At 48.3% G+C, this 21001-nt stretch overlaps 1 protein-coding gene across 1 annotated transcript in view; it reads right to left on the bottom strand.

Annotated features, from left to right (window-relative positions):
• Onecut2 (one cut homeobox 2) overlaps window positions 1-21001 on the bottom strand; it is a 59802-nt gene extending 38801 nt beyond the window's left edge. Inside the window, exon 1 of the mRNA XM_048419208.3 lies at window positions 19702-21001. Within this exon, the coding sequence (XP_048275165.2) occupies window positions 19702-20935 (1234 nt within the window). The 5' untranslated portion in view covers window positions 20936-21001. The remainder of the gene's footprint in view (window positions 1-19701) is intronic.

Genomic DNA, 21001 nt, shown 5'->3' on the forward strand with positions numbered 1-21001 from the left:
TCACTAAGGTACCTTATCTAAGCCCAGAGATAAAGAAAATAAGCCTTGAAGAGTCTGTAAGACTGATTAGTCTAATGAATTCTAAAGTGTCCAAAGGGAAAGTAACAGTGCACCTCTTCGGGACTGTTTTCAGAGTATTAATCCAGTGCTTAAGGAATGCCAGCTCTCCAGTTACATTTCTGACACCAAAGGGGATCGAAACGGTTATCTCCTGGACAAAAGAAGCATGCTACCCGTTCTCGGCAGCAGACCAAGCCAGAGACGAGGTTACTCCTGTGTCTCCTTTCCAAAGATGGGGGACACTGGGATTCACATCACTTGCATGTACTAAATGGGAGTCCCACGGGGCGGGAGGTGTGGGTTACAAATTGTATTCTCAACACTAAGCACCAAGTAGGCAGAAAACACGAAGACTGTGGAATTCCGGGGTAAACAAGCTTCATACAATGAGACAACACTTGCCTACTGAGGGTGACGCCTCTTCACACCCACGGTGTGCTGGTTAGGTTTTGACGACTTGACACAAACCTAGACATACCAGGGAATAAGGAATCTCAATTGAGGAACGGCCTCCATGAGCTTGACCTCTGAGTAGTTTCTTAATTGCTGATTGACATAAGGCCACTGTGGGCAGGATCAGGTGCCTGGGCTACGTAAAAAAGACATCTGAGCAAGTCAGTAAACGGTGGTCCTTTGTGATCTCCACTTCAGTTCCTGCCTCTGGGTTCCCACCTTGAGCGTCTGCCTTGGCTTTTTTTTAAATGATGGATTGTAGCCTGGAAGCCGAATAAACCCTTCCCTCCCCCAGATGCTTTTAGACATGGTGTTTATCCCAGCAAAAGAGAAGCAAACAAGGACACCTGGGAAAGGGGAACTGTGTATCAAGCTATAGGTGCCATTTCCTCTGCATGCAGAACGAAGCTATTTACCCAGTGGAACTCTTCAAAAATGCTTTCCAGTTTAATTTTAAACTTGAAGTAAAGAGAATTTAATTATGCGAGTAATATAGAGCACGGTGAGATGCCCATCAAAATTACTTCTTAAAGTGTTTTCCTTTTTCAGACAACGTCATTAGAGCAGCTGAACTATGTACGCCAGTACCAAGTCCTGGAATCCAGGGCTTGGAAATCAATGGGATCACCTCTCTGAATTAAGTCTGCACAAATGAGAGCAGCTGACATCCATATAAATCAGCTCAAGTAGCCCTCTGTGTACCAGACCATTAAGAGACAAGCAGAGAAGAAAATGCAAATGAACGTTATCTGGGGGCATGCTTCCTAATGGAAGACGTCCCTTAACACCTGCATGGAGAATCATGACAAAACACTCAAGTGTTTTTTTTTTTTAATGCTGCTTTCCATTAAAAAGAAAGTATGATCCAGAAGTAGAACCTGAGGCTTCAAAACAAAACAAAATTCGAGACATGGTGTAGAGTTATAAACAAGAATGCCTTTTGGATGCTGCCTCCAAACGGTTTCCATAGTCATTGCAAAACCTCACACAGTATCTGCATCTTTGTTTGAATTTTTTTCTTTTTTCTTTTTCTTTTTTTTTTTTTTTTACAAAACACAGATCTAACCACAATCTAAACATCCCCCAAATAAACATGGGCAAAGTACATATCCAACAATATGAAATCCACTAGTAATTCCTGGAAAGAAACACCAATCCCACCAACACCCAGAGCACACTGTAGCTGTGTGACCTTGAGGTCGTTTAGCCATGTGTATTTCCCCAAGTGTTGACTAACTGTGCCTTAGGCACTGTAGCAGGCTAAGGAAAAAATAAAGCAGGGCAAATCTTGGGGTCTCTGGTTGCTGTGATCTAGTAGGGAAGGTCGTGAATGTCCTACGTCGACACAGCAGTCAGACACAGTTGCTTTCCTTATGAATATCAAATAGTTTTGCTTCCACATTTACCTTCTCCTTGCTGCCAGCATTAATGCTATTCTAGTAGGCATTCCTTAATATCCATGTGCCACCAGGAGAGCATCTTCCTCTGAGAACAAATGAGCCAAAACATGTGTCATGAGGAAGAGTACCTAGACAAATTTGAAAGTTTCACTTTCGCTTTCTTCTGTGCCGTTCTGTACTCTTGCCATAGAACCGAGTAATGGGCTCCCCTCTAGCTCTGGGTTCAGTCATGTGACTTGCTTTCACTGATGGGCTGACAGAGATGGTTATTGCTTGAATATTTTAGCTCTACCATTATAGAGCATTGGCAAACCCCTCTGTGACCAGCCTATGTTAGCTGGTTCCTGCAGACACATGAGAAATAAGTATTAATTGTTGGGTCCTATGAGTCTGGAGGTGATGTGTTACATATATTTAATATAACAGACCTTCAGTAACACACGTACGTCATATGCTTTCTTACCCCTCAACACCCAAAGGTATCTTGCCTCTTGGGTCATTATGCTAGGCAGGGGTTTCTGCAGGGAAACCATGGAGATACATCAGTCTGCTTCCTGACAGTTACTTTATACGGATCATGTCTAATACTTACATGTGCTCTCTAAGGTGAACATATTACTCCTGTTTGATAAGGGAGAAAAACTGAGGTTCAGGGAGACTGAATTAAAATTATACAAAGGTAAAGTTATATACCTGAGCCTGTATGATTCCATTACATTGTGCACCTTGTAGTTCTTATTGTTTCTCTCTGAGCAGCCAGGGTAAGGCCCAGCAAGATGGCCCTGGGACCACATGGTAGAAAATAGTCAACAAATTCCATAAGTTGTCCTCTGTTCTCCACCTACATCATGGTGTAGGTGTGTGTGTGTGTGTGTGTGTGTGTGTGTGTGTGTGTGTGTGTGTGATATGATTTTTCTTAAAAGATCAGCAAGGGGGTTGGAAGAAATAGAGGAGAAGGAGGAAGAAAGCGGGGGAGGGGGGAGTTTGTTCCTTTAACCCTTTTGGAGCAGCCTGGAAGAGAGGGTGCCCCTCCCCCAACTAGAAGAGGGATGTTTGTACGTTCATATCCTCAGGATTTTCAGAACTCTAAAGAGACAGAATACTTAGGCTGTCTTATCTGTAACGTGGACTTGCCTTCCTTCATCCTCCAATGGACCCACCTACCACTTCCCAAGATGACTTTTCAGGGGCTTTCCAGAATTTACCTACGGAAACCTCACTCTGAGGCTTTTGATGGAGAACTTCCTGGGAAGGGGTGGTGAGCCCAGCCAGCAATGCCAGCTCCTCCTGGTCCTTCCAGCTCTTTGGCAGACAAAAAGGCAAGAGAACAAGGGAAGGATATGATGTTATGTATACCCTGACCCTGGTGCCCAACCAAAGAGGAGCGCCATTGACATGCCCGCAGGTGGGAGTCTAAGGCCTCCATGGTGGCCTCAGAACTACCTCCTTTTCTGCTCAAGCCTGTCATCCCTCAGCCTCATGATTAAAGGGAGTTTGATTTGGCTATGCCAGCCACCCAAGAGACAGGCTCTTAAGCCAGTTGATTGTTTAACCTTACACACCTAATTATCAAGCAGCACAGTGATGCATCCAATGTCAAGAATCGAAAAATAAGACCAGGCACTCTGTAGGCAGAGGCAGGCAGGTCTTTGAGTTCGAGGCCAGCCTATGTAGAGTGAGTTCCAGGGCTGTCAGGGCTGCACAAAGAAATCCTGTCCGGAAAAATGAAACAACACCCAACGGCTTTAAAAAGCTTGAATTTCAGTACTTCTTCCGGCTCTGCTCCGCTCTCTGTGGTCTCATGCTAACAATGCAGAGTTGTCAGAGCACAACTCAAAAGAGAAAATATCCCAGTGCAAAGAATTGCAGCCACACAAGATGTATGTATAGAAAATAAATGGCTTCACTATTTCTTACTAAAGTGAAGAGGAAATCCTACCTTGCAACACATAGATATTGTAAACACAATAGTGGATGTATGCACTTAAATCTTTAAAATTCAGGGATAGCAGACGGGGAAGCTGCTGGACATGGTGGCTCATGCCTTTCATACCAGCACTTGGGAGGCAGAGGCAGGCAGAACCCTGTGACTTCCAGGCCAGATACTGTCTCCAATATTTAATCATATATGAACATATGGTTAATTTTCTCCCATTCTTAATTTTCTGGCCCAGCACTATGCCAGCAAGACTGCAATTATCCTAGAAATGTTGAACTGCTGAGTTCCAAAGCTACCCTGTAGCCTTATTTATGCATTTGCTTGTCAATACATAATAAAATTAAAAATGAGATTAAGTTTATAAAAAGACAATTGTGACTTCTAGCTCTGTTGTTTTCAGGCAAACTAAGGCAACAATAGTCTCAGAATTTGCAGTATATCAAGTTATGATCATTTAAATACAAATTTAGGTGACCAATAATTAAAATGATTTACAAATTAGTCTCTCTGATTTGCTAAGCAGGCTGCTGGCTCTGCTGCTCTAAGGTGTGCGGTGCAGCATTTCCGGCTTTGTATTGTGGCAGAACAGTCTTTGCTGGTAACCAAGCCACTGTAAGCACTGTGTTATCCTCATCAGACTGGCTACGTCTGTGGTTAACACTGACACCTACTTGTAATTATGTAGGCAGACATCTCTATCAGAGACCTTACCACTTCTGGAAAAGAAGACCCATTTTAAAAGAGTTGCGAGGAAGGGGAAAGGGCTGGAACCAGAACTCAGTTATAGAGTGCTTGCCTACCATGCATAAGGCCATGGGTTCAATACCCAGTAACAAAAAAGAAAACGAACAACGGTAGACATATGCAAACACATACAACCTATTCTCAGGATGACTGCAGGGAATAGATTTTATAGTCCAGAGTGATTCGAAAAACATTGCCTCCTGTGGGTATGACCACAGACGGCAACCATGGGTTACAAGGATATAGCTCTCTCCCTAAAGCCACAGAGAGGGGAGCGAGCCACGGGGAGAAAATAGCTAAAGAGAATTGTCAGATCAGCCAAGAAGTTATATTGTGCAGTCTGGGGCAGATGACTATATCCAGACATTCAGGGACTCAAGGGGAAAGAATAGGTCAATTCAGCTGGAATGATTTCATTAGGGGTGAGGGAGGAGGCAAGGGAGGACGGAGAAGAGGTGATGCATTCCAGGAAAGCAGATACGCAAACACGTGGGCATGATAAACAGGACAACACATGAAAGGAAGCAGAGCTGTCTGCCTGGCGCTGCCTCGGGGAGCGAGGCATGGGAAAGCGGGCTCCTTCTGGAGTGCCTGTCACTGTATTCTCCTTGTCTCACTGCTCCAATCTGAAGCCCGACTAAGACTTCACTCTATGACTCCCTTTAAAATAAATCCTCAAATTAGTATGTTAGCTTTGGAGGAAAATGGCATTGATAGGAACTTGAGAATGCGAACTACTCAATACTTCTAAATATGGGACAATTCTGGCTAAGTTTTCCCTAGAATATTATGTAATAACTTGTGGGGGGAATCTATGACGGGCAGAAGTAGTAGCCTATAAAGTATTTCTAAATTTATTCACAAATACTTACTGACCTAGTGTATGTTGTACCTAATCTCTGTTCTCTTGAGCTTGATGAAATAGGGTCACATCGTCAAGTGCACAGGTGCCCTTTTCTGTGTTTCAGATGCACCAGGAAGAGCAGCTCACAGATATCCCAATTCAGGAGACCAGGGAAAAATTCTTAGAGCCAAGACCTCAATTGGCTGAGTAAGGGGGGGGGGTGGTAAAACTCTGGGCCAAAATATTGGTCTGATGTTTGAAGAGCTCCAGGAAAAGCAGTTTGTGTCTAACCCAGAGTGAGTGTATGGGGATGTGGGAGAAGCTGATGGCAGAACACACAGGTCAGGACACACACACAGGTGAGAACACACAGGTCAGGACACACACACAGGTGAGAACACACAGGTGAGAACACACAGGTCAGGACACACACACAGGTGAGAACACACAGGTCAGGACACACACACAGGTGAGAACACACAGGTCAGGACACACCACAGGTGAGGACACACAGGTCAGGACACAGACACAGGTGAGAACACACAGGTCAGGACACACAGGTCAGGGCACACACACAGGTGAGAACACACAGGTCAGGACACACAGGTCAGGGCACACACACAGGTGAGAACACACAGGTGAGAACACACAGGTCAGGACACACACACAGGTGAGAACACACAGGTCAGGACACACACACAGGTGAGAACACACAGGTCAGGACACACCACAGGTGAGGACACACAGGTCAGGACACAGACACAGGTGAGAACACACAGGTCAGGACACACAGGTCAGGGCACACACACAGGTGAGAACACACAGGTCAGGACACACAGGTCAGGGCACACACACAGGTGAGGACACACAGGTCAGGACACACACACAGGTGAGAACACACAGGTCAGGACACACACACAAAGGTGAGGACACACAGGTGAGGACATACATACAGGTCAGGACACACAGGGGCAGAGTGTTTCACCCAGGGACCTGGAACTTGTTTCAAGCTATGAAGGTTGATAAAGATGGGGTCAGATTTAGATTCAAGAAAAATCACTCTAATTTAATCCTGGAACATGGATGACAGAGGGTAACCCTGGTGACAAACTAGTCTGAGGTTCCTGATGTATATCGGGCCGTTATCAGACGTGAGCAACAGACATACATATTTAAATGGTGTAATCCACATGGCTAATTTATGATTGACTGATGGGAAAAGAAGAAAAAGAAAAAACACCTGTGTTGACATTCTGACTTCAGAATTAAAAGGTTGTACACATGGTATCGTTATTCAAAGATTGAACAAAAAGTCTCCAATGTGGTGACCGTTGAGTCATGCTAAAGGATAAGTAAATGGGTTTACTCTAAGATAAATTGTGCTTGAGGCCATTTAGGCAAAGATGTCCCAACACATATGGAAACGGGTTGCTGGAGCCTGAGAGCAAGAGAGAGAGACCAGAGTTGGAGAGAGTCCTGAGGTTCTCAGTATAGGGAGATATTAACCACATCGATAAGATCTTCCAGGGTGAAGAAGCACAAATGGCCAATTAATATTTGAAAAGTGTTCAATATCCTTAGCCATCAGGGAAATACAAATTAAAACTGTAATGTGGTTCCATTTCACCCCAGAATGGCTCTCATGAAGGAAACACCATGGTGGCAAACATCAGAGAGGCAACAGGGGACCAGGAACCCTTACAGCTGCCGGAAGCACAAATGGTCAAGACTGTGCAGAAGTTACTGTGGAGTTTCCCCCAAAAAACTGAACATAGGACTGTAGGAAGCCTTGGTGAGTGAGGGGCTGAGTGGGTGTGCAGTGACATTAGCCGGCCATGGGAAAAACCCTGGAGCCTCTCCAGACCCATGGGAAATGGCAAAGCCTTCCCTTCTGGTCCATGGGTGGATGTGGATAGTGTGTGCAGAAAATATCCACCATAGCTTCCTCCTCCTGGATATTTACAGCCCAAAGTCTGTTCTAGATAGAGACTGCTTATACTGAGATTAGTTAAACCTGTCTCCTTGATCCACCTGTACACTATAAACCCCACCTCCACGTTCAGCTGTATGTAACAACCCTGCCTCCATGCTTAACTCTATGTAACAAACACTCCCTTCCAGGCTTCCACTCAGCTTCCAGGCTGCTGTGGTTTCTCCACCTGAGAGCCCAGACCACCCAATCCCAGCTTTTCATACCTCATGTGAAAGGGACTATTTGGGAGGAAGGAAGAGAGCCTGTGAGAGCCAGGGAGGGAGGGCAGACAGTGAGGAGAGGAATAAGAACGTGTAATGAGATACATTTACAAAAATGTTACAATGAAACTCATTATTTTGTATTCTTTAAGATAAAGTTTAAATGAAAATATTAAAGAAGAAAGATCCTCAATTTTGAGTATGATAAATGAAAAAAAAATCAAGCAGCTTAGGGGAAAGCACCACACTCGAGGGAGGCTGGGAAGGTGTACCAAGATAAAGTAGGAGAAAGGGGGAAGAGGGAGGGAAGGAGAGGGAGAATAACCTGTTAGAAATCAGTGGGGAAAAGTGTGGGGATGAGGGAGGCCAACAGTTTCAACTGCAGAGACCAGGTAATAGTAATAATAATATATAATATGCACACACACACACACACACACACACACACACACACACACACACATATATGTGAACTGAGATGTGAACTTAGGTACAAAGACAGTGGTGGGATAAGCAGGAGCAGGTTTGGGATTTAGGAGTCGCTGGGACCAGACTGCCTAGTGCTGAGGCCAACCACACAGGCAAGAGACACATAGAGCTACAATAACTCTTTACAGAAATGGAGGAAGAAGATGAAGGTGGGATGGGTGGGGCACATTTTAGAAAGTAGACAGAAGTGAGGAGCCGGAGAATGCTGACATGCCGAAGTGAACTGAAAGAGAGAGGTAAAGGAAGGGTGGGGTCCTGAGGAGAGGAGAGCCAGACTGAGAACAAGTCAGTGAATTTAGCCGTCCATACCAAGACCACTCCTCCCTCCAGAAAGATGGGGAAAGGACCAGGGGTACCACACTGAGGGTAAATAACAAACTGTTCTTGTACCTTGAATGTGACTTGAGGTGAACTTTGGTACACAGTAGGAGGCAAGTGAATTCATGAAAAAAATTCCTGTATATTTTAGAGTTAGGGGTCTATGCCATTGATTTGGAAAGAATATGAAGCTATTTAATCTCATGTGTCTTTTAATGTTTAGAGTCAAAGACTATAGAAAAGGTCATACTACATAACATCTTGTCAAAGTATATTTTAAAAGCCCTACTGAGCTCACCACAAAGACAGTGAATCCAGCACTGCATTTTGCAGTGTTAATACGAGAGAGAGAGAGAGAGAGAGAGAGAGAGAGAGAGAGAGAGAGAGAGACTTTAAAGGGGCCATGAAAACTGTTAGTGTTTAATAGAAAAGATTTTAAAAGCATAATCCGACAGCTGCTTAGAAACGGATGTCCGAAAATTGAGATTACACAGCTTGAAGAAACCACCTTCCTCAGAGCTATTCGAATGCACTCAAAACTGGATTTTAGATATGGTCATCAGTTATTTTCAAAAAGAGCTGCCTAAATCTCAAAACGGATTGCTAGTAGAAAAGAGACTCGTGTATTTTGCCCTTGGCCTTCTTGTAAAGGAGTCACTCTTCTGTCCCCGGGCTCTGCCTCCCCAACAGTCACTTAGTAATAGATTAGGCCAAAGCTGGAGTCCCTTGAAATCAAGCAAAAGAAGGCTTTGCATGTTAATTGGTTTGGGGAAGTCAAGGGATATTTTCCTAAAACCCAATGAGATGCATATTATTTGACCAGTGGAACTCACCTGCTGAGTAGCAGGCCTGCCAGGATCTGTAGTAAGTGGCTAAGTCAGCTCTCACCCTCCACTGGGCAGCCTCAAAGTCTTGGCTCTCGGCTCTTTCTATGTGAGGGAGGGAGGATCTGGCAGTAAATATCTTCTTCAACAGCCCCATAACCATGACATTTGAGTCACCAGTGACATTTGAGCAGCTAAACTTGGACCCTAGGTTTATATGAGTTAGTGTCTCATAATTGGGTCTCTCTGAAACATCACTGTTGATTTTCCTGTAAGAATGCTGCTAATTATGACGAGACTTGTGTTTTCAAAAACCAGAAGCATGCAGGTGGAGAGCCACACCATACCTGGGGGAAAGGGAGACTAGGCAGTAGAACTTAAAAGGGACCCTACATCTTAAAAACTATGTTGAGAGTGTCAATCAATGAGTTTGAAAATAACAAGGAGAGAGAAAAAAAAGCTACATCCTGACAACCTCTGCCCTGTCTCCTTGCACAGACACTCGCCCTGCTTTTCCCCTTAGGTGAGCTTTTCTCATTTGGTTTTTCAAGCATCTTCTCACCCAAAAATCATCCAGCATGAGGAAACCCTGAGGCCCTAGGTTTTTGCTCTGGGCACGAAAATATCCAGGGCTGGAGCTACATTCCTACTCAGACTTCATGCCAGAACACCTCAGTGGTCTAGGCTGGGGGTCCGACGCCAGGCACAGCGGTTGGAGGGCTGCTACCTGGCGCTGTTCGTGGTGCTGAAGCTCTTTAGGCTTGAGTCTGCAACCCACCCAGAGGCACTGGAGTGGGGTGGGGGTGGGGTGAGGCTCCTGGCTGGGGTGGACTTGAGTAGACTTTGGAAACAGTTGCATCCCTTAGAGCTGCGGCCAACTCCACCCTCAGGCTTCAAGTCTGCCTCACTGACTCAGGTCTGTACTTTTCCTGGCTCTCTCCACACCCCCTTCTCTCTTTTACAGCGTTTTATTTATCTTTGCATATCAGGCATGGCCTTCCCTGGGGTCATCAAGAGTGTCATTCTCCTTCCACAGGTAATCACTTCTCTTTGGTCCCACACACATTTCTTGTTTTCTCTGCCATTCCACCCCAAACACCACCCAACTTTGCAGGATAATGTTACCTCAACAGCTCCATGGGCTAAAACCTCACTGCAGGCAGAACTGTTTTTTGGTTTCACCTTGGCAACGAATTAAAAGAAGCAAAGGCTAGATGCTCAAATGAGTATGCAAAGATCCTCTTATGATATATCTAGAAAAATAGTGTTTGCAACAGGCAGCAATGTGGAAGGTGAGGAATGAGACACTATACTAGAAAGGAAGTGAGGGAAGGGGCTTTGACCTTGGGTGAGGTGCCGTGAAGCAGACTGCTGATCAGAGACTTCTAGCAGATGAAGCTGTAGTTACTACTATCAGTGTGACAAGTCTTAACTCTGTGCCTGCTCCAGTCCGTACCTTCCGCTGGATCCGAGTAACGTATCCATACTATGCTCTGCTAAAAGCATCGTGTGCACAATTCTATTTACTGTAATGCACAGTAATGGAGGAAACATAAATAGAACAGAGAGGATTAGTCAGGGGAGGAGAGAGAGTGTGTGTGTGTGTGTGTGTGTGTGTGTGGTGTGTGTGGTGTGTGTGTGTGTGTGTGCTCGCTCACTCACGCATGCGCAGGCACACTGGTGAGCAGATCAAAACTGTTTAATCAGCAATAACATGATTCAGCAGTTGAGAAATGTAAACAAGTAGTGAAACTGCTAGCTTTGGTCAAACCCTAAAAGGACCCAAGAGACGACACCAAACTCCAAGGCAGGCAGTGCCAGCAAGATGCCCTCTCCCTTGGACTAGAGGCTGGCTCCACCAGTAGATGACCAGTGTGACCTCTGGCTTTTGTAGCGCACACACATTTGGGATGGGGTTAATGGCACTTTCCTGGGAGCTCCAATTGAGTAAACAAAAAAAAAAAATGCCTTACCCTGTTCTAATGGATCACATTATTCCAAGGCCTAAGCCTTCATCCAGGCCCCTGCAGCTGCTCTGCAGGTCAGGCTACCAATAAAGCAATTAGCCAATGAGAAAACTCTTCTTCCTGGTGGGGGACTTGGGGTTTGCTGCAGTTGCTGCACTTTGCTTGAGGTTTTTAAACAGGCAATCCAAGTCAGCCCGAGCCCCTTACATCAGGCTCCAGGATAAGGGCAGTCAGTGCAACTGTGTGTTCGCTAAGAGTGCTGTTTTAAGGGGCTAGTCCCTTGTTCAGCACAGCCTAGCGAGCCCACGGCTTCCTGTCCAATTAATCTGAACCACAGCTGAACTCTGCCCTTTGAACTCACTCGGCAGATAAATACATTAGCTCACCTAAGGAATCATTAATATTTTTCAATCACATAAAACAAACACAAGTGTACAAAAACAACCCAAGAGACAGCCAACTGAGAATAATCCATGTGCCATGCTACAAAAAGAATCGCAAATGGAGTTACTTATAGAACAAAAAGGGGCCAGAAAAGAAAGGATGGGATTGCCCAATAGTTCAAGGGACTTTCGTTTTCATACCTGCAAGCAAGAAGAACACTAAGCCATATGCAGCAACGTCCACTTCGTCTATAGTGCCCCCCAAGAAACCCTGTACTTTAGTCTTAAACTGGCTTCTACTGTTTCCACCAGAGCACATGGCTCTAAACTCCCACTTCTTAAGTGACTTTGGTATCCATGATCGTCTATGGAGTCCAAGACATTGCATCTGGAAGGACAACTCTATTCTTGATTTGCTACAAACAAACCAAAATAATTACCGTGGCACCAACGGTGCTTTTACACGAGCCAAGTTAGTGGTGTGGTCGAGATCACCCTAGATTAGGAAATGATATCGCTAGTTTATGCATAGAAACTGATTTTCATCTGTGGGAAAAGTGGGTTGGGGGAGAAAGACGCTAAATGCGTCTAATTTATCTTTATCTCTGCATGTCATCTCGGAATGATCAAAACACCCCCAGCTGCGTCACTATGCGTTTCAGTCTGATTTAATTTCACTTCCCACAATTCTGCCTCCCGGCCCCCTCCCTCCGCTTTCATTCCCCTTTTCATTTTTTTGTTTGGCTTGGAATGTGGGCTTAATGCCCAGCTAACCTAGATGAGAACACTTAGAGGAATATCATAAGCACGGAGGGTAAATCTATTGAACGAGGGTCTTTAACTATGTGGTTTCCTTAAAGGGAAAGGTTGGATCAATAGGATCAATATGAAAGGTTTCCCTGGCCCTGCATAAAAGGGTAAGGGCTTCTCTTTTCACTGGTTTAACTTTACTCTCTGACAAATGCAAATCAATGGATCTGTGTTTACAACAGATTCCCTAACAGACTCAGCTTGGGCAAAGCCCAAAGCCTCACCCTAGAGGTGGGGAGACCAAGCTGCCCCAGGGAGATGCCTTAGGGAAGGATGGGGAATATGCTGGTGGTAGCCACCAAGCAACAACAGGTTTACTGCATGTTCAGATCCCACTGCCTGTGACCTCCCCAAAGAGGGGAGCAAGATGCAAGACAGACAGGTTCCTTTCAGAATGCCAAGGCAATATAAGGCCATGTTCTGGGATCTGGTGAGCCAGTCATCTAACTTCCTATCAATACAGATCTAAGAGGCCAACTGCACAGAAGCTGTACTGAACATATCTGCAGATGGAGAGGTGAACATCTGAGCCCCGAGAGCCCTCATTTTGCCCTTTCTTAGGTGGTAACTGGGTCTTCTCAATAATGACCAGGCAAACCACGAAAATAGTGGGTTCTTTCTCTGTTAATTTTTACCTTTCCCTTTAAAAATGTGGTGCCTTCCAGAAATTACATGATTTCAAGTCAATACCAGTTACTGAGAAATTATTTTTCTTTCTACAGGAGAAAGTATATGTATATTTGATTACAGGAGCCAAAGTCCAATGCTGATTAAATTACACTGGAGGTGTGCTTCCAACCCAAACACAGTCTGCTTTTTACAGAGAGAGTAATGGATTCCCCACGTGGTGACAGAGGCACCAAGGAGGAATGCCGGGCCTCCTGGCCAGCACTCTGGGACAATCAGTTGGGGATTATTTTTCATAACAAGTGCCCACAGCTTCTAGGAATCCTGCTTTCTGAGTGGGACAATCTCTGCCTCTGTACCTTGTCCACCAGGAATCACAAGTCTGGGATACCTAGCCAACTTCCCTGCCCCCTACTTCCGTACTCCAACACACCCTGTGTAATCTTTACAGTCTCTATTTTGCCAATGCTTGAGAAACATCTCCCTCAAAGGCACTAAGGGTGGTTGAAGGGAAGGTTGGACTGAAGAACCCTGGTCTCTCACCAGGAGGAAGCTGCCCTGGCTCCTCTGCCCCAAACAGACTAAAGGACAGCCCAGGATTTCTCTTGATGCGCTCAGTCCAGGAAGAGGAGCTACTCCTCTGCAGGAAATGGCATTCCTCAGTTTGGTGGGGAGAAAAGCGTCCCCCAAAGGGTGGACACCCAGAGAGTGTTCAGATGAGGTATGAACCCGAAGGCACTCCAGTCTCAGCCTCTTCCCCAGGGTCATTTGTCCAGATAATTATTTCTCTTTATGCCCTCTTTGTTTCTCTTCCTTTGATAAGAATCCAGAAACTAAATCTCTCTGCTTTTTCTATGAGGTTTCCATCTCTCTCGGGATCCCCCAGGGTGATACTGCTTTTTGCAAAGATATTTTCTGACAACCCTTACCACCAGCCATGACAGAAGCAGTACTTTCTTCCCAAGAGCTCTCCCCCTCAGTCACTCTGGTCTCCTGTGCAAGTGGGTTTTTTAAAGAGAGAAAAGCCGGAGAGAGGTGGTCATAAAAGAATTTCCTGGAAAGCAGGCCTTGGGTTCTGGGCTCTCTGGCTGTTCCTGACGTAAGAATAGAGGGATTGGTAAGACATTATGGGGACAAAGAGAATGTGGAACAATCAGTTTAATCCTCACCCAGCACCTCTCAACTGGAATCCTGCTGTTTGGGTTCTAAACGGGGTGGGGGAGAAGCCAAGACTCTCATTCAACAAAGGCTCACATTGGCTCTCCTGGAGGGACAGTGGGCCAGTTGCCTTCAGGTCCAAAAGGAAACCATCCATGCTTTGGGGGGAATCTGGTGACCACATGGCTTTTAGGGAGTCTATAGGGTACTTTGTGATCTTCAAAACTAGGGTGTTCTGCGGGGGCTCCCTTGCTTTAAGAGAAGTCACCGGTGGAAAGATAAATGACCACTTGCTTTTTCGCACATTTCAAAGCAGAACACAAGATTTCTATCTCTCTTCTTTCCCTCCCCCCTTTTGGGAGAAAGTAGGAAAACACCTCTTTGAAGAAAATATTAGTTTCATATATATATATATATATATATATATATATATATGTTTGATATTACAGATATATATGGAAACCAATATTATATATATACATATATATATTACAAAAAACTAAAACAGCTCTTGCCCTTTCTCTAGAAAATCCACCCCAATGCTTCTTCTCAAAGAGCAAGCCACCATTTAGCAAGGAAAGGGGTTAAGAACGTAGATGGAAAGGAAAAGTTCTAGAATTTTCTTATCTGGTGGATTGGACATGTGTCTCAGAGCAAGCCCCTCTCCCCCCCCCCCAGCCCTCCCTCCCACACACACCCCATGGGCCTGTGGCTTCAGAGTCAGGTGGGAAAGTGCGAGGTGGGTGTTCTCCTAGTTGCCTAGCCCTAAGATCCGGCCACAGTCAAGAGTCAAGACGGAAGACAAGCTCCTTCGCCTGTTGACCCAGTTGGTTCACCGCATGAAGAAGAGGCGTTTGTTACCGAGGCGCGACGTTCCAGGCAGTTTTAGACACATTCCTTCTAAACTTAATCGAGAACGAATTTCAAAATTGAGGAGGCTTTCCCGAACAATTTTGATGAGAGAGAAAGAGAGAAAGAGAGAGAGAGAGAGAGAGAGAGAGAGAGAGAGAGAGATTGGACCAAATGCGACGGTCAAGGACAGGGAGAACCCGGGAGTGCAGAGACTGTAGAGTGCAGAGAGTGTACAGGACGCGCACAGGGGTGGGGAAGGGGGTCCAGCAGTCCCGTGCAAGGCTAAGAAAACCTTAGCGAGAATGGAGCTGGCTCCGGCGACTGCTCAAGGGAGGAGTTGCGGTCAGACCTGAGAACCGGGCCCCAGCTGGCGAAGTGGCGTGGCCGGAGCGCCAGGGATCCTGGGCACTGGCGAGCGCTCTTCTGGGAAGAGCACGCCGACGTCGGACTTACTGGAAACGCGCCGGATCAGGTTCCAGATCAATGAAATCTGGGTCCACACGTTTACGTTATTGTTGCCAGCATTAATGCTCTTTTAATCTTCTAAACATTATCAGCATCGATCTCCCTCCATATACACATTTGTTTGAGAAAGTGACATAACCACACGGTGGGAAACCTGGAATAAAAATAAGTGCGCGGCCCCTCTAATCCACCGCTCTCAGCGGCGTGGAATACTTCTCAAGCTCGGATTCACTTAGCTCCCTCGCGTCCCGCCTCCTCCGCAAGCTCCAGGCGACCTCAGTCTGCGTTAGGAAGGCATTCTTTGGGGACTAGGGACTTGAAGTACTGACACTGGTAGTGAGCTTTGCAGTTATTAATCCGATCAGCCAGCAGGCTAACAGATCAGTCTGTTCTGCACGGACACGTGTAGGATTTGGCCTCCCGGCTCGGGTCCCGGAACTAAGTCCTCGGGAGTGGCGGTCTGCCCCCGCCCCTCTCCCCGTTGGAGAAACAAGATGGTGGGGAAGGCTGAGTGGAGGACAGAAGGAACTCTAAGCCCTTCAATTCACCAAAAACCGCTTTCCCGCGTCAACTAAACACCCGCACCGCGCGGCTGGAGACGCGCAAGGTACGGTACGTGTGCCTGGGCAGGAGCAATCAACGCTGCTTCTATACCACTAAGGCGGGCGTCAAGTGTGTCCGAAGACGTCGGGCTGCTTAAGGGCCTTAGACCGCCTGAACTGAGTGGGCTCCATCCTTACTGTCTGGGGACTGTGTCTTGGAGAAGGCCGCACTGTCTTCCCGCAGTTGGCACTAGAATCGGACTCCGGGAGGGCCAACCTCGGAGGTCACCTCCCAGGAGGCAGAAACCTAAGTTATGAAAGTAATAGCAGCCATGCCGTTGTTTTCCTGCGTTGAAAGAAAACAACAAAAACCAAAAACCCCTCATTTTTAAAATCTCTGTTTTCCTCCACCTGGCGATGGACTCAGGGTCTTCCCTGAACCCTCGAGGTCCTTCTTAGCTCGCTTTTGTGCGCCGTGCTGAGGCCCTCGAGGATCAAAGCCCTAGGAAGTGTGCTCAAAACTGCGTGAGTTTGTCCTCAGGCCAGGACTTAATAAGAACCGCCCTGCGGGATCCCGTCTTGGGCCACTCCCAGCCTATTCGGCCAGTTGCAACCACTTGCTATTCTCACCACCCAGGGCGGCCACAGAGTTCCTTTCTCAGACTTCTAAGTTGGGACACTCCAAGCTTCCCCAGCATCCTCCCGCGTCCTCCCTAGAGCAACCTGGGCTTGGCTGTGCGGGTAGCAGAGAGACCGGGAGCGGGCATGGGCAGATTGGTGGAATACCCAATCTTCCGGGTGACTGGATACACTTGACCTAGAGTTTGAAGATGGTGGGCAAATCAAAAGTTTTTAACTCAGAGACCCTCAGACCCCTGTCCAAATGGGTCTCAAAATGAGAGAGAGAGAGAGAGAGAGAGAGAGAGAGAGAGAGAGAGAGAGAGAGAGAGAACTGTATGAATGATCGAGAGAATATGAATGGGCGGTCGGATGTGACTCCAGGTCGCATAGGTGCTGGACTGGGTTGGCCATCCCCGGGAGTCGCTGGCTTGCTTAACCCCCAGTCCCAAAGGCCTAGGCCCCGGCTGCTTCCCAGCGGGGTTTCCCATCGATCAATAACAATCAAAAGGCCTCCCTTTTCTCCTCTCTGTGCTTCTGTTCCCTACTCTACTGAGCACATAATACCTATTTACTTGTCCCGGCTTTTGCCACAGTGTCTGAAGAGACTGATCTACTGACCCCGTACTGAAAAGCCTCCTATGTAATAATAACCACTCCACACACTTGTAGTTGCTGATACAACGGCGAGATAAAAAGGCGAAGGCTCTTGCCCCTTTTCACCTAGGGTAATAAAACAGACTCACATTTAAATGTTTGAGCAAAGCCGGGTCCTCAGCGCACTTCTCCCTTAGACGTCCCCGCCGAGAATCTCTCTCCACGGTCTATGGTCTGGAAAGCGTGCTTTCAGGTGCCACCAGGCAACTCTGCAGGAGTCGGGCTGAGAGACCCAGGTCCCACACTCTTTCCCGTGCGCTATCGTAAAAACTCATAGCAAGGCGAGGCTTAACTTTCAAGACGTACACAGGCAGAACCTAGCGTTTTCCAACAGCCTTGTCCTTTGCCCGACCGGCGTGAGGGGGCGGCAGCGCTCCGAAATGGGCCAGAGTAGAACAGCTGTCATCCAGCCTTTTACTGCACCCCAAAGAACAGCTGCCAAGTTCCTTCTAGCCCCCAAGCGCTGGAAGCAAGCCGAGGCTGGAGACCCCTCAGAGCTCCTGCTGTATCGGAGAGAGGGGAGTCTAAAACAAAAGCGTTACTACACTGGGAGCTGTCGCCAGGTCTCCAGCTTTATCTTTGCTAGGGGCCAGGAGCAAATCCAAAGAAAATGTAGGAGAGGATAAAGAATAAACCAAGGGAGAAAAAAAGAGATAAAGACGACTTTGAACTTCAAAAGTGTCCGCAGTCCACTGATTTTTGAATGGAGTTCTTTGAACAAATCTTTTTTTGTTTGTTTCTCCGTTTGCTTGTTTGTTTGTTTTCCTTTACCTTTTTAGATTGGCAGGGGAGGTTACTGAGCAGTGAACAAAATCCAGCAGTGGCCAAAGGAGGGGGCTGTAGGCGGAAACGCCTCCTCCTCCGGAGCAGTGACCTAGTCCTGCTAGGCAACCTTAGATGCACCGGACAAGCCCTGTTCGGTGGTGGAAGAAAGTCCTGGGGACGGGAGAGGACAACTGAGCTAACAGATTCAGAGCGCTAGTGAGCCGTGAACGCCCGATTCAGAACCACGCGAGTCTCAATAGAGATTTTACGCAAATTAAGACCAACACTAATTGTTCTAGAACGCCAAGTCCTTCCTGAGAGGTCCCAGACAGGCTTGCGGCTGGGTATTGTATGTCCTCATCAGTGGGAGGTCTGGACACCTAGCCCGTCTGGGTCGGCGGTTCAGGCCTGGGGGTAGAAGGGTCTGCGTGCACAAAAGCTCCGCAACTGAGTGAGCCAGCGCAGCCCAGGCTGCGTCTTTCGCTCTTGCACCCACCGCCCACAGCGGAGGTTTCAGTGTTCCTAGAACAATAGAGGGCTGTACCTCGCCTCTCGGCCGCTAGAGGAGGCACAGAGAGCCGTGCCCGCTCCAGAACAATGTAACCCGCGCGTTGACCGGTCCCCTGCCGCTGGCTGCTCGCCCTCCCCGCCACGCCGCCGCTAGGCGCACAATCAGCGCCCGCTTAATGCAAAGGCGGAGCTTACAGCCTGCTGCGGCCAAGAAACCTTAACTAACTCGCTTCTTAATTTTCTCAGCACCTATTTTCGAGAGCTTAATCTCTCTTGGAGTACTGTCAAACCTCAGCAAACCCTAGCAAAGGCTTGTTGCCCAGCAAGGGCTGCAGGCGAGTGAAGCAGGAAGCTCTTTACTCTGGTGTTTCTTCCCAAAGCGATGAATGCGGCCGCGCCAACCTTCGTCTTTGCACCCTCTTTTCTACAGTCAGTGACACCGGAGCCGGACAGACTCCGCTCTTTTAGTGGGTCGTAAAGTCCATGGACTAACACCAAAGCCTCAGAGAGGTTTTGGCTGTTTGTTCCCGGAGCCCCAAGGGTGTACCTCCTGCCAATGGCCAAAGAAGTTTGCTTGCTTTGGTGGGTAGGAGGGGAAGGAAGAACTCTTCTCCCTTTCTAAGGAACAAAACCCCCTATCAGTCAAAAGCATCTACATAAGGAGACTAGGAACCCTGGAAAACGGAAGAGTGTTGTCCTAAGAAAGTTCAAGTACACCGGTTTGGGCTAAGGGCAGTTCTCGATTTGCGTTGAGTCCAGAAAACTGGGCTTCTAGAGGACGCTGAGAGACCCGATCCCGCCTCCCACTGTAGGAGGGGAAAGGTTGACACACTGATAAGGGGACAAATGAAAGGGAGGGGGCAGCGAAAACTCGGAGGCAATGAGTGAGAAAGCAAGAAAGAAGAGAGAAGAGAAACAAGGGGAGAAGAGAAAGTGAAAATGGAAGAAAAAGAAAGAGAAGAAAGGGGGAAGTATATAGGAGAGAAGGGAGCACAGCTAAAGACCATAGCCCGCGCACAGACCAGCCGCTGGAGCACAAACAGTTTCCCCCAGCAGCCTGGCTGCCGATGCCTTTGAGCTTACCTGCCAGGCGTAAGGCAGACATGCGCTGGAACTCGGGCTCCTGCAGCCACTTCCACATCCTGCGGAAGGTCTCCCTGCCAGATTTGAGTTTACTCCAGGGTTTGGGATTCCGGAGCAGGTCGGAGAGAGTCCCCTGAGACCGGCATAGAACCCTCTGTGCGAAGATAGCTTGTGGGATGCTGTAGCGCTTCAGCTCGGCGGTGATACGCTGGGCCACCTCTTTGGTGTTGATCTCCTCTAGCTGTCCCGACGTGGCCACCTGCGACCCCGAGGAGGACGAAGGGGGCCGCTCGCGGCTAGGAGCCAGCACTGGCCCGTGGGACTGAGTGTGGCCCGGGTGGTGCAAGCCATTGAGGTGAGACATCATGGCTGCAGGCGGAGTGCCCAGGCCTCGGGACAGGTGTTGCTCACCGCGGGTCAGCATGGCAGTGTGGTGCGCGTCGAAATTGGGGCTGAGCATTTTGTCGTGGCCCGGCGGACCATAGTTGGGCAGGCTCTGCTGAGCGTTGTGAAGGCCACCCAGTCCGTTGCCCAGCGGGGTGGCAGCCAGTGGAGACAGGCTCTGGCTCATACTAGGCATCTCCTTGTAAGGGCTATAAAGGTTGTTCATGGACGGAAGCCCGCGCTCGTCGCGCATGAGGGTGAAGCTGCCACTGACGTTGCCCGACAGACGCTGATGATGATGGTGGTGGTGATGGTGGTGATGAGGGTGGTGGTGAGGGTGCGGGTGGTGGAACTTGTCTGACACCGTGGAGATGGGTGGCAGCGGCTGGAGCGGAGTCAGCGTAGTGTAGGTGTTGCTCATGCCCATGCCTGGCGGGGACGAGTCGCAGGACATACTCATAGCGTGGTGCAGCGGGATGGAGAGCTCAGGCCGGTAGTCGCTGCCGTCCAGGATCGAGGCCATACTGGTGACCATGGCCGAACGCGATGCCGCGGCTGCCGCCGCTGCCGCGGTGCCCAGCTCCTGATGCGCGGCTGGCGGCGGCGGCGGGCCACGCAGGGAGCCAGCACCACCGCGGCCCGCGTGGTGGGGGCTGGGGCTGGCCAGCAGCTCCTGTTCATGGCCCGGGCCCCCGCCCCCGCCCCCTCCGCCCCCGCCGCCGCCCCCGCCGCTGCCGCTGCCGACCGGCCCGTGCAAAGTGCCCAGACTTTCCATTGTCAGCTCCGGGTTCATGGCGCAGCCTTCTAGGTCTTTGGTGAGGCATCGATAGGCGGTGTAGGCAGCCTTCATTCAGTCCATCGGGGCCCGGGGGCGGTGGGAGCGGCGGGGGCTGCCGGCGGGCTGGCTAGGCACGCG

This window comes from Myodes glareolus, chromosome 13 (genome assembly GCF_982192425.1).
Source record: "Myodes glareolus chromosome 13, mMyoGla1.1, whole genome shotgun sequence".
Lineage (NCBI taxonomy): Eukaryota > Metazoa > Chordata > Mammalia > Rodentia > Cricetidae > Myodes > Myodes glareolus.